At 54.5% G+C, this 15,317-nt stretch overlaps 7 protein-coding genes across 7 annotated transcripts; 4 read left to right on the plus strand and 3 right to left on the minus strand.

Moving 5' to 3' along the window:
* The first annotated feature begins 1 nt into the window (after position 1).
* P152DRAFT_458659 (seryl-tRNA synthetase) lies at positions 2–1,961 on the plus strand. The gene has a single exon (XM_033679511.1). The coding sequence runs from the start codon at positions 63–65 to the stop codon at positions 1,776–1,778; it is 1,716 nt and encodes a 571-aa protein (XP_033533897.1). The 5' UTR covers positions 2–62; the 3' UTR covers positions 1,779–1,961.
* A 572-nt stretch (positions 1,962–2,533) lies between these two features.
* On the plus strand, positions 2,534–3,253 carry P152DRAFT_30522 (uncharacterized protein). Its single transcript, XM_033675115.1, has 3 exons — positions 2,534–2,999; positions 3,082–3,202; position 3,253. The coding sequence occupies exons 1-2, from the start codon at positions 2,684–2,686 to the stop codon at positions 3,102–3,104; spliced, it is 339 nt and encodes a 112-aa protein (XP_033533898.1). The 5' UTR covers positions 2,534–2,683; the 3' UTR covers positions 3,105–3,202; position 3,253.
* Positions 2,943–4,492, plus strand: P152DRAFT_30530 (uncharacterized protein). Its single transcript, XM_033675116.1, has 3 exons — positions 2,943–3,198; positions 3,253–4,263; positions 4,352–4,492. Exons 2-3 carry the CDS (start codon positions 3,352–3,354, stop codon positions 4,397–4,399), a joined length of 960 nt encoding a protein of 319 aa, XP_033533899.1. The 5' UTR covers positions 2,943–3,198; positions 3,253–3,351; the 3' UTR covers positions 4,400–4,492.
* On the minus strand, positions 4,375–6,938 carry P152DRAFT_482303 (uncharacterized protein; the record flags this gene model as incomplete). Its single annotated transcript, XM_033681879.1, has 2 exons — positions 4,375–6,497; positions 6,551–6,938. 2 exons carry the CDS (start codon positions 6,936–6,938, stop codon positions 4,792–4,794), a joined length of 2,094 nt encoding a protein of 697 aa, XP_033533900.1. The 3' UTR covers positions 4,375–4,791.
* Positions 6,939–7,352: 414 nt separating this feature from the next.
* On the minus strand, positions 7,353–8,636 carry P152DRAFT_473977 (aldose 1-epimerase; the record flags this gene model as incomplete). Its single annotated transcript, XM_033681287.1, has 2 exons — positions 7,353–7,567; positions 7,631–8,636. The coding sequence occupies 2 exons, from the start codon at positions 8,634–8,636 to the stop codon at positions 7,353–7,355; spliced, it is 1,221 nt and encodes a 406-aa protein (XP_033533901.1).
* Positions 8,637–9,393: 757 nt separating this feature from the next.
* On the minus strand, positions 9,394–11,412 carry P152DRAFT_482305 (uncharacterized protein). Its single transcript, XM_033681880.1, has one exon. The coding sequence runs from the start codon at positions 11,226–11,228 to the stop codon at positions 9,468–9,470; it is 1,761 nt and encodes a 586-aa protein (XP_033533902.1). The 5' UTR covers positions 11,229–11,412; the 3' UTR covers positions 9,394–9,467.
* A 655-nt stretch (positions 11,413–12,067) lies between these two features.
* P152DRAFT_30604 (Pkinase-domain-containing protein) lies at positions 12,068–14,890 on the plus strand. Its single transcript, XM_033675125.1, has 3 exons — positions 12,068–13,931; positions 13,977–14,380; positions 14,434–14,890. The coding sequence occupies exons 1-3, from the start codon at positions 12,197–12,199 to the stop codon at positions 14,809–14,811; spliced, it is 2,517 nt and encodes an 838-aa protein (XP_033533903.1). The 5' UTR covers positions 12,068–12,196; the 3' UTR covers positions 14,812–14,890.
* The last annotated feature ends 427 nt before the right edge of the window (positions 14,891–15,317 follow it).

Below are 15,317 nucleotides of genomic sequence, written 5' to 3' on the forward strand. Positions count from 1 at the left end.
TCGCGATTATCATCTAGATTATCATCATCTCGCTGCAAACCAACCTATCCACAAACCTGACCATGCCATTGAGGCCATTCCGCCCTCCTTCAATATGCTGGTCGTGTCGCCACCAACTCCAACTCACAACCCCAGTCTACGGCAACCTCCACCAACGCTCCTATGTCCGCCATAGCGTCGCACCACGGCCCTCCCCCGACATCAAACACATCCGCCGCAGCCCCGGCCTCTACTCCCAAAACTGCGTCGACCGAAATTACCCGTCCCTCGCGCCCCTTCCATTCGAGATCATCGCCCACTTCGACCGACTGAACGCCATCGGCAAAGCCGCCCGACCCCTCCGCGAGCGCGCCAAAGCCCTCCGCACCACCCTCGCCAAGGCGGCGTATCTCTCGGGCGACGTCGCACCGTATGGACGGACAAAAGAGCATGTCGATGCGGTGCAAGAGGCGGGGGCACAGCAGGCGACGCTGCTCGAGGAAGCGCGGGAGGTGAAGGCCCAACTCGACGAGATCGAGCGGGAGGAAGCGGCGTTGAATGACGGGATCGAGAACATGGCGCTCCAGTTGCCGAATCTGAGCTCCACGGAGACGCCGGTGGGGAGCGAGCCGATCGTGTTGGAGACGCATGAGCCGGATCCGGAGGATGTGGTGCCGTCGACGATCCGGCGCACGCATGCGGAGATTGGCGCGGAGCTGCGGCTGATGGATTTCACGTCGGCGGCGTCGACGTCTGGGTGGGGGTGGTATTTCCTTACGAACGACGGCGCGTTGCTGGAACAAGCGCTGGTGCAGTATGCGCTCGAAGTCGCTATGGAGCACGGGTTCCGCATCGTCACGCCGCCGAGTCTGGTGTACTCGCACATCGCATCGGCAGCGGGCTTTCAACCGAGAGATCAGAATGGCGAAACGCAGATGTACAACATTCAGCAGGCGGAGAAAGATCGGAATAAGCCGAGCATGGTTCTCACAGGCACGGCGGAGATCCCGTTCGCGGGGATGAAGGCGAATACCATTCTAGAGGACACAGATTTGCCCGACAAGGTCGTCGGAGTGAGCCGATGTTACCGTGCCGAAGCGGGAGCCAGAGGTGTAGATACCAAGGGGCTATATCGTGTACATGAGTTCTCGAAAGTAGAACTCTTCGGATGGTGTCTACCCGACGAGAACTCCAATCACACTCCAGTCGGAAAGAAGGGCATCTCCTCTGACTCGACACCCGAGTCGGCGCCCAATTCTACTGGAAGATTTTCCACCACGTCGAGCGATGCTGACAACCAGTTTGCGTTTGCAACCACCAACTACTCCCACGCCGGCCAGCTTTTCGACTCCATCCTCGCCGTCCAACGCGAGATCCTCTCCTCCCTCTGCCTTCCCTATCGCGTCCTCGAACAACCCACCCAGGATCTCGGCGCCTCTGCCACCCGCAAGATCGACATGGAAGTTATATTCCCCTCCCGACGACGACATCCTACCTCCAGTGCCACCGACCAATCGTCCCCGAAAGGCAGCGAGGATGACGGTTATGGAGAGGTCACTTCGGCGTCACTTTGTACCGACTACCAGACTCGGCGACTGGCTACGAGAGTCCGCATGCCGATGCCAATGGGAAAGACGACGACGTTTCCTCACACGGTGAATGGGACGGCGATGGCTGTTCCGCGGGTGTTGGCTGCTATATTGGAGCATGGGTGGGATGAGAAGAGGAGGGCGGTGAGGATACCGGAGGTGTTGCAGAATTGGATGGGTGGGAGGGAATGGATTGATGGGAAGAGGTAGAGTATTGTAAGATAGGCCCTCTGCAGATTAGGTATTTTCTCGCCTTGGATATATTATCTCTCGATGTATGTATATTGTATATTCGTGTATCTACAAGGTTTCTATTAGACCTGTTCATATGGACGACACTCTTACAGTCAACAAAGTTGTTGAAGCTAGCAGGAATCCAAGACATCATCTCGATCACAACCCCCTTGTATTCATTCTCCCTCATCTCAAACTGTGACAGCGATTCACGATTCACGGCATCATGTGAGCCTCTATATCTCGGAGCAAGCGAATATGTGGCACTCCCTGTGGCTATTATCGGATCTGCATGTGCGCACTGTTTACTCTCTGCCACCAATCGACTAGGCGGTTGTGGATGTGCGGTTCCGATTGGTAGAGCGATCGTACTGCATCGCCACCACCAGGTCTCTGTTCAACATGAATCCATGTTGTGAAAGCCCCATCAGATCCATTAGATCAACGCCCCGGCCTCGCTCTGCTATCTTTTCTTTCCTTGTGATCTTAAGAGTCAAATTGTTCGAGTGATGTTCTCTTTCATTGTCTACTCCATATCTAACTGTTCTGCGGTCGCAATGTGGACATGTTTTTGCGCTTGAGGGGCAATATCACAACAAGTTGTCGACCTTCCGTCATTCAGCCACACCCCCCAACGGCTGGGATACACACGAGCGGGGCATACGACTGGGATTAGAGGGAGCAAGTTGTTCGTCGCGTCTGCGGGTTCTACGACAGTCAACACACTCATAACAAGTCCGCCTCGCAACACTCCGCAAGCGCGGCATCGTGCCGTCGCGACCATACCCCCTCCGTCTCTAAAGTGCTAGCATCGCACTCGAGATCTTCGAATCCGAATCCTCCTTTGTCCATCATATGCCTCGATCTAGGTGCATGACCATATGACTCCGTCCTCAATGGTCTCCCACCCTCTCAATCCAGCAACGGCGTCCGCGTCCAACTCCCGCGATCTAACCCTACGACGCGCACCGTCCATCACATCGACACGGACGGCGTTGACTCACCGGCGACATCATCGGAATGCACGGTCGCATGTGGGGACTAGCTCGCACCAGCCACAGAACGAGTTCCCGATCTTCACGCATACCGGCGATGTGGAGATCCTGCTCACTGATCGCGAGGGGAGGAGAGAGACGCGGTTCTTGTTGCATCGGTTGATCTTGGCGCAGTGCTCGGGATTCTTCGAGGCGGGGACGAGTGAGGAGTGGTCGGGATCGGGGGTGGGATCGGGGGTGGCGAAGACGGGAAGGGAGTCGGAGCGAGGGGAGGGAAGTGGGAGGAGGAGCGATGAGCGATATGTAAGGGGAGATGAGATCGTTTTGGGTGGGCAGAGGAAGAGGTGGATATATCAGTTGGATTGGGGTTCTGGGCCGGACGATGTCCCCTTGCTTGTTCAGCAGGTAAGGATTAACCACGAAGTCATAGAGCAGGAATCGCTAACAAGCAATAGTCTGCTGGTACAAGAGGCATATTCGGCCATGGCCCCTCTGCACGACCTCCGCCACCACAAAACAAACCCCATCCCCCTTCCTCAGGTTTCTTCCGCAGCATGGCCAATTACTCCGCCCTCCAAGTCTCCTCGAAACAACCCAGCACCTCCCACCCATCGCAAGAAAACGACCCCTACCCCGACCTCGTCCTCTCATACAGCAATCTATTCCGTATCTTCTACAACCATCCTCCATCCCTCGACACCGTAAACATCGCCAACGCATACGTCGAGTGCAAACAACTCCTCCACCTCGCCGACCTCTACGACGCATTATCCGTCATCGGCCCACGCATCGACCACCACCTCCTCCGCTTCCACTCGCGCCTATGGAAGCAAATCGCAAAATACCCCCCCTCATACCTAAAACTCGGCTTCCTCGCCCGTAGCAAGGCTATCTACTCCGAAGCCCTCATCCACGTGATCGGCCAATGGCCAGCCGGTGCCCCCCAGCTGCGCGGACAAGTCTCCCAAGCACTATGGGAGCTCATCGAAGACAAAGTCGCCGAACTCCAGGACGTCACCGCGCGCGTCGAGGCGCGCCTCTTCCGCCTCACCCTCACCACCCCTCGCGGCGACCGCGTCGGCCCCCACTCCGCGTGGCTCGACTGGCTCGCCGTCTCCCTCTTCCGCCACTGGATCCTCGAAAACCTCACTCCTCCGCCCGCGCCGATCTTGAAATCCAGCATGACGACCACCGCCGCCCAGCCTGGCCGCGGTCCCTCAAGCTCGTCAACCACCCGCATCTCATCTCGCTCCATCCTCCCCCACCGCCACCGAACCAGCTCCTCATCCCGCTCAGCAGCGGCGCCCACCCCATCCGCGCCGCCGCCGCCGTTCAACATCTCGAACACGTACGCGCTGCTCGCGGCGGGTGGGACAGCGTACCTCCCGCACGCGGAGATCAAGGCGTTCCTGAAGCTGCATCCGGACACGTATTCGCGGGAGAATCTGCGGCGGTTCGAGCGGCGGGTGGAGGAGTTGAAGAATCTGGCGAGGGAGGTGGTGAGGGCGTTGGGGCGGTGTTGGTTGGAGGGGGAGGCGCCGGGGCAGGTGCAAGGGGGGGATGGGGAGAGGGGATGGGGGTGGGGGTATTTGGTTTGCGTGAAGGTGGGGGAGGGGGATTGGGTGTGGGAGGAGGAGTGATTTTGTTTGGTGTTTGCGCGTATTATACCCATTGTTGAGATGTTTGGCTTCGCCTCATTTGGTATGGAGAAACTTGATGAGTAACGCGGAGATGACGAGGTGTGCTGGCATACTTCTGACATGATATACGCTGTGGTTGAAGAATCTCATGAATGCTGTTATACACTATCTCGCACTCATCCGTTCGATCTACGGACACGGTTCCTATGTCTCTGTTTCTTGCTGCTCAAGCCTTTGGCTCGTCATCATACCCGCATTCCTCGTTATGATTGAGCTTCCCTTGTCCTTTAGTTTATCCTTCGGCCAAGGATCCTAGAAGGCCTTCGGTACCCCGTTGATGCCGAAATGCACTCCTCAGCACATGTTTCCTTTCCTGCGGCCTTTCCTCCCCTTCCATGCTCCATCGACAACCTTTTTGGACCCAATTCCCGACAACGTTTGCTGTTCAATCACGATGCGCCCACAACCCATCCCAACCGCCGTGATCCACGAGTCCCAAAACCCCGGGTCCACGCCTTCTCCGTCCATGAGGGGCAAGCGTCCCAACATGGCAAACTCCCACTGCAAGAAGCGTGACACCATCTTGCCTTTATATGCCGGTTTCGGAAGCGATCGAAGGATTTTGCTAGAAGACGCTGGGGATGACGTCACGAAGCATGGCACCAGCTCGCCTTTCTCTGTCAGTTCTGGGTGCGACCGTGGGGTATATCCAGAAGATGCCGCGGGCCGCTTGTCGAAGCACTTTGTTGGCATGGGTCCCGCGGCTTTGGGGCCTGGGTAAGAGCTTGGCCGGCCTTTGTTGCGGGGAGAGGGGGCGAGGTTGGGCAGCCAGAAAGGTATGGCCCCACCGCTCAGCAACCCCGGTGATGGACGGTAGGTCTTCGATGTGGTGAGCTGCGAAGGTTTCTCAGACGATGTCCACACACGGCGAGAAGTGATCATCTCGGACGGGAAGGCGATAATCTGCCAGGCCGAAGACACGGGACTCCCATTTCGAAGGCCATCCTTTCGAAGTCGAGCGTTCACTCTCGAGGTACTAGTGACATCCAGATCCGAGTCTTCTTCTTTCTCATCAATTCGGATAACCGTCCATAGTCCCGCTTCTGGCTTCAATGACTGAAACGGATACGTCCCCTTTTCGATTTGCTCCAGCGAGCTATGCGTGTGGACTTCAAACACCGTAATCCTGCGGACCGATTCGAAGTCGAGGCGGATGTTTACATTTGGGACCGGATCCAATGACTCGTTCCTCTGGTCAACACTGCTGAAAGTGATGCCAGTACACACAGCTTGTTTTGCGTAGGGCATTGCTCGAGGCGGCAGCTTGCCTGTGGCGGCAGAAATAGTTTTTTCCCATCGATTGAGCAACCTCGCAAGACCGGGACGCCACCATTGCGGTTCATAATCTTCAAATGTTGGCGATATAAGATCTTCGGGGGCCTGGAATGGCGAGGACGAGAGGACAGTGTTAGGAGATGGCGGTGTACTCCCGCCGCCCACATGTTCAGTCGCTCGAGGGCTGGCTTCCTTCGGCACTTGGTTTCGCAGGAAGCTAAATGTCGCCCCAAAGGATGCCTGACGGCGGGGAGGGACGTTGAAAGTGCTATTATCGGAAGATGAGGTATCTTGTTTGTGTTTTTTGCGAGCCTCGGAATCCGCTCCAGCGGAGCTCGATTCTCGTTTGTGGAGCAATCGCGTACAAGGGATGTCCCAGGAAGAATCAGCCTCTGGGACGAAGGAGCTGAAATCGGTGTCGAAAGAGGAGGTTTGGTTATTTGAATCGCTGATGGATGTCATTTCCCACTCCACACTGACATCGGCGAGCATATCGATGGGTTGTTGAGGGGTCAAAAAGGCGATGCCATTGCGCTCGATTTGCTCAGTCATCTCAACCCACGATTCCGATTCCGAGTCGCTATCCTCGTAGTCTTCTGACTCTCTATCATCATTTGATTCATATTGTGCCGGTTCGTCATCGATAGAGCCACCTTGACCAGCGAGTTCCAACTCGGCTCTCGCGGTCTGTAGGCGAGCAGCGTCCGCAGCTGCCGCGGCTTCCACTGGTTCATATTAGTTTTATGCTATTTGATCAGTCCTATCATCAATCACTCACACTCCTCTTCCCATTCCTCCGGCACAGGCGGACCGACGAGCGGTGCTGGGGGCTCCGGCCGTTCACCCAACACCTGCTGAAGCAAAAAGCTGGTCTCGCTCAATTTGCCCCTCGACTTCATCTTGTGGGATTTATATTCCATCTTCGCTTTTGAGTCTTTCCTGGAGACAGCCCAGGTGAAAGGAGTGGGGCCGTCTTGCTGTGGTGTGCGTGGACCTTCTTCCACTGCCTCGTCTGGTGTTGGTTGTCTCCCAGGGAGGCGGACGCGGATGGCATGAGAGACTCCTTCAGTGCTCGAGGGGAGTGCGAAGAGTAGCTCGGACACATCTATGCCACTAATAGAGGGAGGAGTATGCGAACGTACAGTCGGGGGTGTGGATCCTTGCATGATTGAACTAGAATGGTGATAAGGAGCAAAAGTCCTAAATGATAATGTGTTACGTGATTGTACGTGAATACATCAGATGGGACGAAGTGGCCGCCTGAATTCATCCAACACTAAACATGAATCGAAAAGGCAAAACAATCGGTGCTGTCATTGAATACGTGTGGAAATGTTGTCGACTGAGCGGGTTCAGCAACGAGGAGTGTCTGCATAGTTATTAGAACAAATTAAGATGCTAGTCGATGCTCATTATGCCAGGGTATCTTATCCTTCTGTAGTCATAATATGGTGAATGGTAATTCTATCAAATGACAACTGAATCGACAAACGGCGAAGCATGAACATATACTATTCCAGTGCCATCACTTTGCATTGTGTTTAGATCTTCATTTGCATAAGTGCAACCCATCGAAACACTCATTGATCCGGGCTGAGACTAAACGTATGCGATATCTCCAGAAAATACTCATCTCCCGGTCCAAAGATCTGTCTCTTCTCTCGTTCCCATTCCGGGTGATTGATCCCATCGATCCAGTCTTGGGCTTCCAGTACTACGCAGCCGTACTGCTGTACTGTTCGAGGTTGAGTAGGGTCATCAAAGAAGCCTTGAGTTTTCTTCAGGGGCATAGTACCTGTGGGAGTCAGTCAATCTGTTCACATCTTCATGTTCAACACGGTAGACATTGATTCCTCACCATCTTGATTGTTGCAGCTATACATCTGAAGTGCGTGCTGTTCGGAAAAAATATCCACAACGATCCCTGACGACTCGCTCTCCAGCCGCGCAAGGGGTAGGGGCCGCCGATCCCGAGGGTCGTTCTCTTGCGTGACAATGTAGCAGGTATCATAACCGCGACAATCGGTCCCGCAGTTCCCTTCAATCTCGGAGTCACCAAACGACGCGCCAAGTGGCTTCGGTTTGCTCCAGAAGTCGTTGACAGAACCTTCTTGGCTCGGCAGGATGTCACCGTTTGGTATCAAAATTCCGTCTGTCGCTACTCTGGATTTCGAGCGCGGCGTCCAGAGCTTGTGGCCGAGCGCTTGCGGCGTGTCAGGATTCTGAAAGCCGTCCAGATTCCAGTACGTGTGGGAGGTAAGCATGATCGGTGTCTTTTCCGTGAAATTCTTCGCCCACATTTTGATATGCCAGGTGAAGGCCGAGACCGAGTACTCGATTTCTGCTTCCACGCGCCCTGGGAAGCCCATAGAGCAGTCTTCATCTATGAGTCGAAAGACGATTCGGTCGGACGAGTGGGCAACGACGGTGAAGTTTCGATAATCCCAACCATTCCTGCCGCCATGCAGGGTGTTGAGACCATCATTGTCGTTCAGGTCGGTATGATATGTGACCCCATCAATATCATATGTTCCATTCTTGATACGGTTTGCGTACCGCCCAGGGACGCCACCAAGGTGAGGATGCGACTCGTCGATGGGATAGTAACTCGCATTGTCGTATCCCAGTACAATATCTCTTTCGACGCCATGCCTGTCCTTAACAAACAGGTTGGTGATGCTGGCTCCGTAGGGGATGAATTGCGCCGTGATTCCTAGGTCTCCGATGGTGTATTTCCCATCTTCATCGGGTCGGAACTCTCCGGGGTGGCTGTTAGGAGACTGTCGCCGTGATGCATCGAATCCAGCTGTGAGTTGAGCAATAGCAAGTAGAGCCCCTAGGACTGAAAATCCGCGCGGCGACATCCTCTCAATGTTGCTGTGGGCGAAGAGGTTCAACAGAACGAGTGGAATTTCTCCGCCACTTGAATGCGAGAAGGACTCGAAATAGTCCCAAGCCTGTAGGTATACTAGAAGGATTTAAAAACCCGTCCTTTATACAATTACCAACTTTGGAAACCAGTGCTCGAAGGAAAGGAAACTACGAGGTCTTCGGGAGCGACTGACGAATTCTTAAAGTCCACATAATAAGGACCATTTAGCCTCTTCAACATCGTAGGCCCTGCCAAAGGACGGTTTGATGTTACTATAGCAGCTGACCCATGTTGTGTCTAATGCCAGTGTCCGCAGTCACTGTGCAATCAAATCTCGGGTGGAAGAAACCCCAGTTTCGGAGTCGTGCATCGGTGGTAATAGCGACGGTAGATGAGGAAATATGGACGCACTCCAGGTTCTCCTCAACCCAATACATATTTCCCCGCACACGTCCCGTGTCACCCGAACGGGTCGTACCAATTGAAAACTCAGGGTCGATGGCAAAGCGGATGGGAGGTGCGTAGGATGTGGCCGGAAGTGGAAAAGATGAGGTGGTGTAGCATCGGCTAATTAACTTATGCGATGCAGATCACCGCATCGACCCGGCGGGGAGAAGAGCGTGCATCGGGCAAGATCACTGGATCACTTACTCTAATCCACCGGGAAAATAAATCAAGAATGCTCAGAAATCTGAGATGGAACAGAATATTTAGCGATGTCAATGATTCCATGACTTTGCAAGATATTCCACCCGGCATAATCATATCCAAAGCTCAACTAATGTGACCCCAATAATCGAGAACCACGCAACCCCAAACTCCGCTACGCACCCTGGAACCTCCTCCGAAACTCGCCCTCCAACCGTCCCTCGTGTGGAGGAGTAACATTCAAGACCGCCCCGCCCTCGTTCCTCGCCGCTACAGACCTCGCTTCCTCTCGCAACGCTTGGTCGTCGACTTCGGACACGTTCTCCTGATTGCGTCGCATCGGTCTCCGCGCAGGGATGATTGGGACGCCAATTTGTAGGGACGGGGGTAGCAGGTATGCTCCCGCCTGAGAGTCGGATGGACGGTCGGGGATAAAATAATGTCGACGGGGCCATGGCGGTATTGGAGGAATTGCCGCCTCGGGGTGAATGTGGGCTGAAGTCGCCGCGCTTCGTCTGGGATCGTGGTTTGACTGGTGATATCGCTCACTCTGGGTTCGATGGCGTCGCGTGCGTCGGCGTGGTGGAGCTTCTAGATGGGGTTCGGTAACGTTGATTGCTCTAGTGGCCGATGGAGTGCGCGGGGTAGAGTTTTGCGGCGTGTGAAGGACTGTTGTCGATGTCGAGGCATTTGGAGGGGATGCGTGTGTTTGAGAAAGCCTTCGCGAAGATGCTGGTATGACCAGCGGAGAAGTAGGATGTCGTAAAGGGCGGCTGGTAGAAGGATATTGCTCTGAAATCTCTCTAGAGGCGCTAGGATTGCTTCGTGGTATAGCATCAGCAGGTCGTTCGACCGTCAGGTGTGCTCTACTAGACCAGGTTGGGCTGGTAAGATCGAGCACATGAGGTCGGTTGGCCGCAAGGAAAGGCTGCGACGGTTGCCCTGGTTCCAAGTGAAGTTTCCGGAGTTCCGTGCTGTTCGGTCCGGGCGATGGCCCACGTCCTATCTGTAACGACGTGGACAATGGAGCACTCGATAATCCAGAGTGGACATCTTGTTCAGGTGGCTCCAAGGTGGAGCATTTTGCGTTCGAGCTCTTGGGCGATCGGGCTTCTCCGTTGTTGTCCGAGAGGTCCACGATGCTTTCTGATGGACTTTGATCAAAAGAATGGTAGACGGCTTCCACTGACGACCGGCTCGACGACGGGCGGTCTACACCGATCTCCAATGAAGGAGTTCCGGTGATCGGGTTGAGGGACTGAAAGACCGCGTCGCAATTGTTATCCTCTTCAGTCACGTAACTGAAAGATATCTGGTTCCCCCGGCGAACATAATTAGCCTTGTCAGGACGGGTCGACGCAGGCAATCCTGCCGCCATTGGTGGAAGCTCGTTTCCGGAGGTGGCTATTGAGAACGAGGGGACATTCGCTGCAGTCACCCTAACACTTTCCTCCACAGCATTCAGGGACAGCTGTGTGGATATGCTTGCAGACAGTAGATCCACGCATTCCCTGAGGACGTCCGTTGCCTGCTCAGAAGAGTCTGTAATGGGACGAGCGGTTTGAGCACCGGGAGAAATATCCGACGCTTCTAAATAGCTCTCGCTGTGCGAGCCAGAACTTCTAGTCCGCCGTGACTCCGAATGAGCTCCCTCGCCTTGAGAGGATTCTGCAGGGTCGAAGTCAAGCAAGGTCGGCAATGGTGGAAAAGACGGTGCCTCCCCGTCGACCTGTAAAGCATGTCGCGGTTGGACAAAGCCCGGGTCCCTCCCACTACCAACGATGCCATTTCGACGCCATATTCTCAGCTCTTCTTCAAGTCGCTCGGAGGAGTTGGGAGACGTTCCGGGACGAGTCTGGTGCGCCATCATACGCTGTCGAGTGAGGTTGACATCTGCGATTGTCAAGGTGATCTCGGATGGACTGCATCTTAACATGTTGCCGGTTTACTTGACTTGTCGGAAATGATTGTGATAAGCAGCCTTTCAAAGCGGCGAAAGTTGAGACACACGACACGAACAATCGAAACTGCAACAAGCCGACGAGAGACACTTTATCCAACTGAAGTTGGAACATCGTGAAAGTGTTATACTGTATATCCAAAGATACCTGTACCTGTACTCCAGCCATTGTGCTGTATGGCCCTTGCCTAGGTACCGTCTTGACGGCCACTGCATTGCTGATGCTGCTCAAGGAGCCATTAATTTGAGGGTAGTAACAACCGGATTCCGGTCCTGTTCGCGATGGACAGCAGTATCATGCGCTTATCTATCACGCGATTAGGTGGATTCATCGCATACAATATCACTACTTAATATGCTACTGCAAAAGATGGACACGCAGGTGTACCTACGACCTATGATGTTTTCACTGTGTTTGATTCCCGGAATGAGGTCGTTGAGTCGAGGCTGGAGGAGCAAATACTTGGCTTAGTCATTCAATATCACGTGAAACTTTATCACATGATATATACTAGTAATCCAGTTTTACGGCCTTAGGTGTCAAGGCATCAAGCATCGGATATCCAATCAGTCATTCCCGTACAACATCGATACAACATCACTGTGGCTAACACTCCCTCGACATTCGGCTGGGATTCGATCACAGTACCCAGCGCGCATTTGTTTGCAAGGCTCCGTTAGTTGAATGAATAATTGAACATTTCAATTGCCTTTGGCCCTCTACGCCTGCCGAATGTTATGACTCTCACACCTCGCCCCTCCGTCCTCAATAACCACCATCCGAGGCCATACACCATACCCTCCGCTCAGTGCAGCCGCTGACATCGTTTCCATTGCCCTCGAAGTCGATCGGATAGCATCTGCATCGGCAATCCTAATATATGGTCGTTCGCTCGAGTCCCTTGTTCGGAGTCTTCACTCGACAGTGAACCCTCGCTACCCCGATGATGAACGGCGATATAAGCCTGTCCCAGACCCTGGGCGGGCTACGTATCGCCAATCCCGATGAAGATGCCTCCCACTCCCCCTCACCACCTCCCTCCGCTCTACCGTCGAATATCGCCGAATCTCTACAACCGCCTCCGCCCTCTTCGCACTCGTCATCCAGTACCGTCACCGACGCCAAGCCGGCGCCGCAGCTCGAACAACTTCCATCGCAGGCGATACATTCCGGTTCCCTCGACTTCGACCCGAGTACGTATTCAACGAGCACGGCCGAGAGCTCCCGAGCCGAATACATTCCTCCCCGTGACCATCGGCAGTCAATGCCTCCTATGCAACAATCCTCCCAGCCCTTCCCGCAACCTTCCTCATACGCCTCACAATCCTCCTCCAAACGGCCCATTTCAGCAATGTACAGCCATCCCAATCCTTCATCAAGCTCCTCCACATCAAATCGAAGCGCATACCGATATCGGGACGACGGTTTTGTCCCCGTCACACCATCGAGCGCATCAAATTCCGGACGCGGAACATCTCAAATGCCTGGGTCTGTGCCGTCACGAGAATCGAGCCGGACGGATCGAACATATCGGCACTCACAACAATTGACCCCGGGGAACGGACCGTTACCTCCGCGAAGGAACTCCAAACGCGGTCCCCAGAGTGGAGTCCCCGGGTCGATACCTTACACCTCCTCGTCATATGTGGAGGGTGGCCCTCTCGCGAGTAGTGACGAATGGAAAGAAAAGGGGGCTGCCGTCCGAGTCCGAACCGAGACCGATGCCAACGGAAGACCTATCTCCAAGGTGCTGAAGAAGGGGGTTAAAGACTTCAACTTTGGGCGAACACTAGGGGAGGGATCTTACAGCACAGTTCTGGCAGCAACCGATCGTCAAACCCTCCGCGAGTATGCCATTAAAGTGCTCGACAAGCGACATATCATTAAAGAGAAGAAAGTCAAGTACGTGAACATCGAGAAGGACACACTGAATCGCTTGACGGAACACCCTGGGATCGTTCGATTATACTACACATTTCAGGACGAACGCTCGTTATACTTCGTGCTAGACCTAGCGAGCAATGGTGAACTTCTTGGGGTTTTAAAAAAGCTGGGTTCATTCGACGAGGAATGCACAAGATTCTATGGCGCCCAGATTCTGGATTCCATCGCGTATATGCATTCGAAAGGCGTCATCCACCGAGATTTGAAGCCGGAGAATGTCCTTCTCGACACGCAGATGCACGTCAAAATCACCGATTTCGGAACCGCCAAAATCCTTGATACCAGACCCCAGCAGAACGGTAGCGGCTCGTTCGCTGGCGATCCTCTCGATGGCGCAGAGGTGGATCGGGCCATGTCTTTCGTCGGGACTGCGGAGTATGTGAGCCCAGAGCTGCTGACAGACAAGAACGCCTGCAAAGCGAGCGACTTATGGGCATTTGGCTGTATCATCTACCAGTTGCTTGCCGGGAGGCCACCTTTCAAAGCCGCGAACGAATACCAAACATTCCAGAAGATTGTGGGGTTGGACTATCAGTTCCCGAGGGAGTTTCCAGTTGTGGCTCGCGATCTTGTCGAGCGGCTTCTGGTGTTGGACCCCGCGAAGAGGTTGCCAATTGAGCATATCAAGAATCATCAGTTTTTCGAGGGCGTCACATGGGGAACGGGACTCTGGAAGCAACGGGCGCCCCGAATAAAGGCATATACGCCGATAACGGAGCCCATCCGGTTGAATGGTAAGTCGTATGCCTCTGCGTTCTTTCTATCGCTTACACTCGCAGGTCCCACATCGGCTCCGATTTCCACGACGCAGCGCCAGCAACAAGCTCGCCTGATCACGGAATTGCCACCACCCAGCCAACTCGACATCGAGTGGTCCCCTGTCCTAACGCGGGCGAACGAGCGAATCCTCAAGCTCGGGAACCTGGTCGTCACCATCTCGCCATTCGTGCCACCGGGAGGCGAACCCTCGGAACCGCCAAAGAAATTCTCTCGATTCTTCGGCGGGAGCACGACAAAGCGTCGACAAAGACTGGTCATGATCACCAGCACCGCGCGCATTGTCATGGCCGCGGCAGGAGGAGATGAAAAGAAGGCCAAATTGGAGATCAATTTGCTGGGACCCGGCACGACATGGAGAAGTTACCAGGACCCCAAGGGCCTGACGTGCTGGGCTATCGACACGGTATGCTGTCTTCTAGTGGAATTTCTTCTTCTCCCCGCTAACATCATCCACAGAGGGACAAGCACTTTGCCTTCGAAGACCCCAAACTCCACCCCTCCGACCCCACCTCCTCCATCTACGCCACCCAAGAATGGCTCGACACCCTCTCCCGCGCCAAGGACCTCGCCCTCTCCCACCACGCCTCCTACTCTGCCTCCTACGAAGACTCCACCATCGACCTCAGCTCGACCATCAGCAGCCCCACCAGCACCCTCGGCGGTGGCGGCGCCAACGCCTCGGGGAACGTCACCGGCCACGGCGGCGAGCTGGACGGCGTGAATATCCCGTCGAGTCGCGACCATGTCGAGATGGAACGGGAGGGGAAAGAGAGGAGGGGGATGAAGCGGTTTAGTCGCCGGCATTCGAAGAACGGTCTGGCTGCCGTGTTCTGATGACGGCGCTCTCGTACCCCCCACCATATACCTTCACAGCTAATACTCCGCCTGCTTTATTGACAGGCACTGGCCATGTTTTCTTCACACACCTCCCTTCCCCAATAAACCCTTGTAATCCCACCTTTCCTTTTTGATATGAATATTGGAGCATATTATCATTCCTTTGGGTTTCCACCTGGCAACGTGGCATGGGTTTTCTCGGCTGCTCGGCCCCCCCTCATTTGCTCATCATGTGGTCGTGCGTGGACGGTTGGGTGCGCTCGCATAGAGTTTTGTTTTCCGAGTTGTTTTTTGCTTTCTAGCGTCATCAGGGCCGGTTGGAATGAGGCTGCATATCCGATGTCAGATTGAGCGATCATACGGATCCATCGTTCGAGGGCGGGTTCCGCGGGTTCGGGGATTGCGCATCGTTGTTTTTTTAACCACCTATACTTCACGATTTGACTTTGCTCGTGGTTGGGATACGGGCTTAATTGGATGACAGCGATAACCTCACCGATCTT

The sequence above is a fragment of the Eremomyces bilateralis genome (assembly GCF_010015585.1).
Source record: "Eremomyces bilateralis CBS 781.70 unplaced genomic scaffold P152scaffold_10, whole genome shotgun sequence".
Lineage (NCBI taxonomy): Eukaryota > Fungi > Ascomycota > Dothideomycetes > Eremomycetales > Eremomycetaceae > Eremomyces > Eremomyces bilateralis.

Coding starts and splice junctions, on each gene's coding strand:
- P152DRAFT_458659 (XM_033679511.1), top strand. CDS start 63: ATGCCATTGAGGCCATTCCGCCCTCCTTCAATATGCTGGTCGTGTCGC.
- P152DRAFT_30604 (XM_033675125.1), top strand. CDS start 12,197: ATGATGAACGGCGATATAAGCCTGTCCCAGACCCTGGGCGGGCTACGT. Junction 13,932..13,976: donor GGAGCCCATCCGGTTGAATG/GTAAGTCGTATG, acceptor TTACACTCGCAG/GTCCCACATCGGCTCCGATT. Junction 14,381..14,433: donor CGTGCTGGGCTATCGACACG/GTATGCTGTCTT, acceptor CATCATCCACAG/AGGGACAAGCACTTTGCCTT.
- P152DRAFT_30522 (XM_033675115.1), top strand. CDS start 2,684: ATGACTCCGTCCTCAATGGTCTCCCACCCTCTCAATCCAGCAACGGCG. Junction 3,000..3,081: donor ATTCTTCGAGGCGGGGACGA/GTGAGGAGTGGT, acceptor GGGAAGTGGGAG/GAGGAGCGATGAGCGATATG.
- P152DRAFT_30530 (XM_033675116.1), top strand. CDS start 3,352: ATGGCCAATTACTCCGCCCTCCAAGTCTCCTCGAAACAACCCAGCACC. Junction 4,264..4,351: donor TGCGGCGGTTCGAGCGGCGG/GTGGAGGAGTTG, acceptor GGCAGGTGCAAG/GGGGGGATGGGGAGAGGGGA.
- P152DRAFT_482305 (XM_033681880.1), bottom strand. CDS start 11,228: ATGTTAAGATGCAGTCCATCCGAGATCACCTTGACAATCGCAGATGTC.